The 9,034-nt window shown below is 37.4% G+C and overlaps 1 protein-coding gene across 1 annotated transcript; it reads right to left on the bottom strand.

Annotated features, from left to right (window-relative positions):
* Positions 1-5,220: 5,220 nt before the first annotated feature.
* On the bottom strand, positions 5,221-5,742 carry LOC126173304 (histone deacetylase complex subunit SAP18-like). Its single transcript, XM_049920949.1, has one exon. It carries the CDS (start codon positions 5,740-5,742, stop codon positions 5,221-5,223), a length of 522 nt encoding a protein of 173 aa, XP_049776906.1.
* Between the last annotated feature and the right edge of the window lie 3,292 nt (positions 5,743-9,034).

Below are 9,034 nucleotides of genomic sequence, written 5' to 3'. Positions count from 1 at the left end.
TGTTTACTAGTGTCTGGGGAACAGGAAGTGAGCTTGAATCAAGAAAACCTAAAAACTGTAAAAAAATTAGTCTTTTGTTTGTTTTTTAAATGTCTCTATAAGTGTTCGGCTCTATAAAAAAATTGAGAGTGCGTCCTGGACCACAGGCTGTAGCAGCTCCTGCAGCTATCTGCTTCATACAGCATGATCCACAGGAAATTACTGTGTTAAACACTGATTCTATAGTGGTTGGGACACTTGGAACATGAAGCACATGGCAGTTGATGAATTTATTGAAGTAGAAACAGGAATGTAGAGTCTGTCATGCCGTCATTACACTGCCAAAGATTAGGTTTGCATCTCAAAGTATTTAAATTTGATCTAAGGGAAAACAAGCTGATTATCATAACAGATTTAGCTGAAAATTATTCATTTATTGTTCAGAATGCAGTGCTAGGCTTCTATGAGGACCACAATCAAGCGTCAATCCATCTATCCACATGTATATTTCCTCCAAAATCAGAAGGTGAAATATAGAGTTTTTTTGTTAGAAGTGACTTTCTGTGCCTCAACACAATTATTGTTCATGTTTTATGAAGTAGCTTGGGAAATATGTACAAGCATATTTGCTCAGATTTCCCATTCCATTATTTCAGTGATGACACCAGAAGCCAACGGAAAAATTTCAAAAATTTGTGCTATTTTTTTTCTACGAATCAAAGAAACTCACTGTGCGGTGGGACTAGAGGTACAATAAAGTGATTAGTAGCAACAGCAAGCTTGCAAGGGGCAATAGGCAGATTCTTGTGCCTATAAATCTGTTCCACATCTGCACTGAAAGCACCAACAGCATTAAATTTTGCTTTCACCAGCAAAGAAAATGTAGTAGTAGAAAATGAAGTGTCTCAAGAAGAGAGGTTTAAACACGGCCATGCTCGAGCAGAATATAAAGAAAATCATTTTGTCAACTGATGAAACAACAATTCAGACCAGCAGAATTTGAAATGGTGCATCATGTTTTCTGGCCAGAATTAATGACAGTAGTGAACAAAGTATGTTAACATCAGATAACCATCCAGGACAATACACTTTGGACCACATTTAGGAAAAAAATGCCGGATTGGAAACTTCTGGAAGACTTCTACGGAACAGGACACTTTAGTAAGTTTCATGCTGGGTTCCAGAACAGCACATTATAGCAGTTATTGCAGCTCCATCAGTAAACAGCCTCTGGTTGGCAGAATAGTGTTCTTTGCCATATTCCACAGCAAATTAATGAAACCTCTAAATAATTCAAGTCACTTGGAGTAAACGGAAGCTTAAGATCCTAAGAGGAAACTCTTCTAGCTGCAGCTTGCAACACTTCAAGAAATGTACATCATGCTTGAGACCCTATGGAAACAAACCCTTACTAGGCTTGAGATTCTGTGGTACAGAAATCAACCCATCGCTGCTCTTAAGTTCCACACAAGCAGAAAACTATGCAAATATAAAGTATGCTATGCTTTACACTGAAATTACACTAGCATGTCAATGGTCTCACAAAATAAAATTGCTCATTAAAAATAATCAAAAACAGGAATCCTTTTTTGAAAAATGTCAAGCAGACTGCTACAAATTTCATCGAAATTTACAGGTGCTCCAATGGTGTAAATCTTGAAGGCAGTTTATAAAATTACTGTTACAGCTGTTCTGCAACAACTTTATTACCCTCATCTTCAGTGCCTTGGTAATGCAGGGTAAAATTTTGAAATCTGTAACTATTTTGATTCTGGGGATATCAGAGCAGAGAAACTGTCTAAAGTATGTCATGATGAGGGGCAGCAAAAGATGTCCTTTATTATAGTATTTTGAGCTGTTCTTACTTAAGAGAGAATACTAAACAATTGCAAAACATAAAAAATTGTCAGATTTGATTCCAGCAGAATATGGGCTAATTTTCAATGCACCTACACCTTGTTACTTGTTAGAGCCTTACATTCTCAAACTACAAAAACAAATCTAGTTTTTATGTCGTTTAGAACATGGCCTTTATAATGAAAATGGATTAAAAGAGTTTGCAGATAATTCTTTTACAAAAAAAGTGCTGAAAACGCCCATTTTTGGCATTTTATAAAAATCAACAACTTTGCCCTTTTGTAAACTACTCAAAGACAGCAGCAAAATGAAATTGTGATGAAGAGGTATCATAAAAAAAGTTTCAGGTTTTTCATGATTTCCGGAGATACACAAAACTAAACTTCACATACTTTTGCAACTGCCATTTTTTCGGCTGACTTTGCTATCAAATTATCAATATGAATATTGCCCATGAAATCTCTTTCTATTGTTCCATGGAAGACAGTGCAATTGTACAATGTGGCCTAGCCATGTTTCTTTCAAGAAAATACTATCGTAGATATTATGCTGAAAACTTGGGTGCACTATTGAAAGCTGCATTGTGTGGTTATATATCCCAGCAAGAAATGATATGGTGATCACTAAACCTTACCAGTGTTTACTGAGAGCACATGCTTCTGCTCACACAAAATTTCATCAAAATACTTGGTTATGAGAGAACATCTATAGGCCCTTGGCATGGAATGATCCCTTACTTACTAGCCTGTGTGTGAGAGTAAACATTATCATTGAAGTATACAAAGAAATACAGATATTTGGACAAATACAAAACCTACACACAAGAGGGGGCAAGGGTAGAACAAATGTAGTGATTACTTCCATAAAATGAGGTCCTTTTCAATGGAAAAGTCGTGTGGCTAGGGGCTCCCGTCGGGTAGACTGTTCGCCTGGTGCAGGTCTTTCGATTTGACGCCATTTCGGCGACCTGCACGTTGATGGGGATGAAATGACGATGATTAGGACAACACAACACCCAGTCCCTGAGTGGAGAAAATCTCCGACCCAGCCGGGAATCGAACCCGGGCCCTTAGGATTGACAGTCTGTCACGCTGACCAATCAGCTACCGGGGCGGACTCCTTTTTAATAATAGCACAACTTTCAATACTGTTTAACTATTAATATGTATAAAAACCAATATGATATAAGAAAGGACATGTTTTTATAACTATCATAAAACATGAATAATTGGGGTGCAAGGAATAGAGAGAAAATGGGATGGGAAAGCATTAGGAAACAAACAATGATTTCCAGCTGCACAGGACATGGTGGCAATGCAATGGCTGAAAATTTGTGTTGGGCCGGTACTCGAACTGGACACGTGTTCTGTCAGATCCGAATTCCCAACTTCCCACTCACCGCACCACAAAGAGAATGCCCCGTGTCGGTGGAAGTCATTATTTCCTTTTTAACTCTTCCCTTTCACCCCAATTATTCATGTATATGATACAGCTGCGTCATTATGAAGGATGTCTAATCTGTTGCACATACCCAACAGAATACGCATAATTCATATCCACAATGTCACAAAACAAATCACACACACAGGTTTGGAATTCCTGTGCAGTAGTTTACAATGCCTTTAGACAGATAAAGATGGAAGTACTGTAAAAGTGACATACACACGAATTTGCATACTGTGACATAAAGACTGTAGGGAAGTCCTAGAATAGAACGTAAATATTTTAGGATTCTCTCTCTCTCTCTCTCTCTCTCTCTCTCTCACACACACACACACAAAAATGCCCCGTACAGAGGTGGCAGCACCAATATCATTAATACATCACAACTATTTATATTTACAGAGAAACTACTGAAACAGAGTAAACATAGCTTCTTACAAATGTCAACCCATGCTTTCCACAAGGAGCTGATCTTATATATTATTACCAATATATGGTATGTTGTAGTAAGACAAATTTCATTTTCATCCCCTCTTCACTTTCCCAATATCTCTGAAATTTTTCCTCCTTATTGGGTTTCACAGAACAAATAAGTCTGAGCTAATATCTTTATGCCCAACAGTAGGACTATAATAACCCTTTTTCTACAGAAGAAGATAGAAAGAACTGTAGCGTTATGTCATAAAAAAGGTAATTTGTCTCTTTTTATCTGCAGCCCTAGCTGCAATAGGAGCTACCACTGTGAGCTGCAGGGGGTGGGGGTGGGGGGAGGGAGGGAGAGAGAGGGAGAGATGCTGTGAGTGGTTGGTACAATCAGCTAAAGTCTGATTATAGAGCGAGAACAGTTCCCTTATTTACAAGAGTGTAGACAACTGTTAAAATAATAAGCAGCATACATACATGTAATGTCACTACTTACCAGCATTACATGCGCAATCCAAGTTGACACTGGGTCTTGTAGTTGATGGGAGTCACAATAAACGTACTTCCCATTTACAACTGCTCCCATCAGATAGAGCTGTGTGAATAGCACTTACAAGTAAATCATATTGACAGCAATGTGTGATCGAGTATTATTAAAATTCAAAATGGTGTGTGAAAATAATCCCCACTCTCTCAACTGTCATGCTGCTTCTCTTGTCAATGAATACCACTGTACTCACTTCTCAATAGAGAAGTACTTGTATTTGTGTTACAATCATTGTGATATAACTGATAAAACCTTTAGTAGCTGCTGTGGTTCTTCAAGAAGTAAGTCGAAAAAATGTGATGTAACTTAAAGCTAAGCAGCAACAGCATATTTCACGTAAAAGTTTGACACAAATATATATCATTCTGGTGGAGAAACAAGAGTGTGACAACTGGTTTAACGAAGTGCAGTGAACCATCACTGTAAGAACATAATTCTGTGAGTCTATGATTTTGTAGCAAGTTTATATACAAACCTTGCACCAATATTTTGTGCCAACAGTAATTAAAAAGCATAAACATATAAGTCATATATGAAGAATGTAATAAGCATATCATGACAGAACATCACATATGATGTCTAGAGTGCACAAACCAAAGACAAACCTATATCTGCAGTTAAGTAACGCCACATACAATATGGTTCACGGTTCTCCATGTCGTATGTAGGTGACTACAATATAATAACGGTAGGTCAATCAATTACAATCACTTAAAAACCTTGAAATAAAAACAAAAATGGGGGCAAGAATATATTCTATAACTTACTCACCCTTAAGTACGAGAACATCAAAGGAAATATTCAAGAAGTTTGTTAGAGTATTACAAACTTTATTTGATTCTGCTTATAAAACTTCCCTCACAAACACATGTATCACAACATAAATATTTACACTACACTTAAATGCACATACTTCACTAAAGTGAGTGAATGTCCAAACACTGTTCGAATTGCACTATAAACTAACACAATTAATAAGGACGCGCTCGCCTCATCATTGGCATCATACGATCTGGTATCATTATCGCAATGTCCATGTAATCACCAATACAAAATCTGGCCTGTGCTAGAGTTTTGCTATCATCAGAACCCCGCTGTCCTGTGCACGTAACTCCTATTTGGCGCATTCTGTATGCTGGAGACCTGGGGTCAGGGTATACTAAGGCGAATTCGAAATAAGTACCTTTGCGTCGTGCTTCTGGATTAACTTCCTTCACTAGACTAGTAATTTCACGCAAACTTGCATCCATCCATGTATATATCTGCAGTTCATTTGCTGGAACATTTCCTCTGCTATACTCCATAAGATTGTGATGTCTTCCAGTGCTGCAGAACACTCTTAGTAGCAATGGACAAGTCTTCTCTCTGTCGACCGGTTTTTCTGGCTCAGTCTTTTCTTCAATGATTGACTCGATTGCTCCCGAATTCAAGTTAGAATTATTATTATTGTTATTGTTGTTGTTATTGTTATTATTATTTGCGACTTTCAACATTTCGAAAGTTAACTTTTCTACACAAACAACCACAAATTGAACTGACTCGCGCAAGCCAAAGATAGATTTACTTCCGCTGATTCGCAAAGACAGCTCGCATACACAGTGTTGCCAACAGTATATAACTTTTTCCAACCAGATTGGGAGTAAAAAACCTGAAAAACCTTAAAGGAACTAGATTCTAAATTTTTATTCATAAGCATAGAAATGGCAATGAAACGCCACTCACACGAGATATAGACTACATAAATAACATATTTTTTACAAAACTTACCTAAAACTGGATAAGAATGTCGTCTTCATTATTATTGCCATCGTCATCATGTGAAAGAGAAGCTGCAGTAGAAGTTGATGGTCTCGATTTCTACGCTTCAGTTGTCCCCGTTGTTCTGAGAACTCACTCAGGAAATATGTAATTATGGTAACACCGAATGTTTCTGCGAAGACCTGCACGAATCCCTAATATGGCGTTTACCATATCTGTACGCATTCGATTCCTTATCTTCGTTTGACGAGATTCAACTAGCTGAATATTCTTTCCACCTCGCCGTTGGACCAAAGAAGTACGAGCCTAGATTTTTGCAAACTCTGCAAGTTCTTTAAAAGGATTTTCACTGCTGGCATCATGGTAACTGGAAACCTCACACCAGAAATTGACAGAATTGTTAACCTTATCCCACTGAACGACGGTCATTTTTTGCCACTGCAATTAAATTATTGTAATTCTATCATTATCCAAGCTTTCTGACAGGGGAATTAAGGGTTCTTTTACCACTACAAGCGCCTTTGAAACTGCAAGAAGAGAGAATTTTCTCAGTACTTCAATATTATCAGGCAATCTTTGCTCTAGTTCTTTGACAAGTGATGAAACAAATTTTACACATCTTTCACTAATATTTTTTTCTTCACCTTTGGTTCTCTTTTTTCTAATGTTTGAATTTTTTCAGACAAGTGTCCAAGATACGACTTTGGATCTAGGTGATTTTCGGAATCATTGTCAAGAAATTATCTCTGAACTGGGTAGGTGGGAATGACAACTTTCTTAAGAAGAAATTGAATAAGAATTATCAGGTCATCCAATAACTTGCGTGGGTCCAAATCATTTGACTCCAATTCCTCATTGACGCTCTGAAGACTTGAAAGGATAGGCTTCAAACATAGCAAATATACTAAATTAAGTTCGTCACTGAACATCGAATAGAGCAGTCCAGCTGTATGGCATTTTTAGTGTTGCTAAACAATTTCAAAATGAGTATTTAACTCGAGCCAATGATTAATTTTTCTACTACTGCAGGTTCAGTAGATAACCATCTCGTGTCACAAGCATGGGAGATTTTCAGTGGCCCCTCCCCATCATTTAAGACTGAGAAAATCTGGCATTAAAAGAGCTGTCGTGAAGAAGATCGAGAAAACCAGTTGTAAGTTTCCCCAATCAAAAAGTTCAAATTTCTTGCAAGACATTCTGCAGTTGCTGCAGAAGTTTCCAGCTGAATGGAATGACAGACACACCTTATAAGTACCAAATGCAGAATCTCCCTTTTAAATATTTCATACACTCTGTTATTAATACCGACCATCACACTAGCATTATCTGTTCCTATTCCCTGCAATTTCTTTAAATCTATTTAACTTTTTTCAACACCTCTTTGATAGCTGATACAATAGACGAAGCATTGTATTTTTCAATTTCGACTAGTATAAGAAATGTCGAAACAATCTTGTGAGATGTTTTGCTATGATAAACTATAGCAATTGCCAAACGTTTAGTGACAATAATTTCAGTTGATTCGTCAATTAAAGTACTGTACATACCATCATCAACATCACTTCTCAGGTCGTTTTCAAAATAGGGCCCAGGAACATTCTTGATAATAGCACTACACTTTGTATAATGTCCTGGTTTGCAAAAAGACTGCCTTTGAACCTGTTTTTAAAAATTTCTCCTAAGTGATCCCACAACAATATAGCACAATGTGCGGACACAAAGAGCGCGAGTGACCCTCTAGCTTCGTAACTTCCTACAGAATCCTGAACTGGATTAAAATTATTTTTGCCTGTCTTTGGGAGAAAAAGGATGAAACTGCAGATTTATGTTTTTTTTTGTTTCTGTGTGATTTTCTGTATCTGCTAACCAAGCTCTTACAGTACAGTGACACAGTTTACAGAATGCCTTTATATTGACTCCTACAGCTTGTGATGAACATTCGACAATTTCGGATTTTTTGACCATTCTTCCCTAAACTTTTGTGTATATTGAGGTTTAACTTTACCCATTTTAACAGAACTACAGTATAATCAGTCTATATGACAAGAAGAACAAGCACTATGTACAGCCACTCCTGACGTGAACTCGTCAATAACTGAATAATAATAAGCAGTTTGTGTTTAGGTCAGCTGCTCGGTCCTTGACTGTGGGAATATATAAAAGAAATATTATATCGTATCATGCATTATTGAAGTTAATTAAATTACCATTTCAATTTTTCATACATTTAAAATAATTTTACAAAATAAAGTATGAGAGTTCCATACTTAAGTATTTCTTGCACTTGTTATTTACGTTGTTGAGTACCAGTAGCAATTAAGCTTAGGTTCGTTCAAAGCTGCCAGGAAGCTACTTGAAGAACCAGCAAACAGGCGCTACTGCGCATGCGCATCAACGTTGATGCCAAGAGCCCGTGCTTGGTGTCTGGGCTCTTCAAACGCATTTTACTAATCGCCTATTGCCGAGCGGTGAGCAGCTTAACTTCTACAGATGATTTTATAAGAATAAATAAAAATAAAACGTAAGAACAAATAAAGAGCTTACTTACAATTATCGAAGATCCACAAGCACTGAACTAATGCGATTGGCTATTGGAAGACAATCGTAAAACTGCGGCCTCGTACCCTTCCTACAAGCCATTTAACTATGCACATGCGTGAAACTGGCAGCTTGACAGCGCCAGAAAATTTTCCTCAGGCAGCATCTGTCTACTTGATGCAGCTTGCTAGTCGCTCTTCAAACATCTGGCGCCCCTCTTCAAGTAGCCAGATTTGGTACCAGACACGCGTCAAACGCGACTTCCGCTCTGTACATGTGCACTAGCCAGAAAGCAGCCTTTCGAACGAACATTTTATGTTTCTTAACAGGTTTTATAGTACAAGCAGCTGCAAGAAAGTAATTTCTTCTATAACCTGTTGAGAATACTGAAATGAACTACAATTAACAAAATTAACTTTTCGAAGAATATAATATTAAAAGACTAGAATTCAGCCAGATAACATTTTTAAAAGACTAAATTTCCCACTA

Source organism: Schistocerca cancellata, chromosome 1, assembly GCF_023864275.1.
Source record: "Schistocerca cancellata isolate TAMUIC-IGC-003103 chromosome 1, iqSchCanc2.1, whole genome shotgun sequence".
Lineage (NCBI taxonomy): Eukaryota > Metazoa > Arthropoda > Insecta > Orthoptera > Acrididae > Schistocerca > Schistocerca cancellata.
This window is presented reverse-complemented; position numbering and strand designations above follow the sequence as displayed.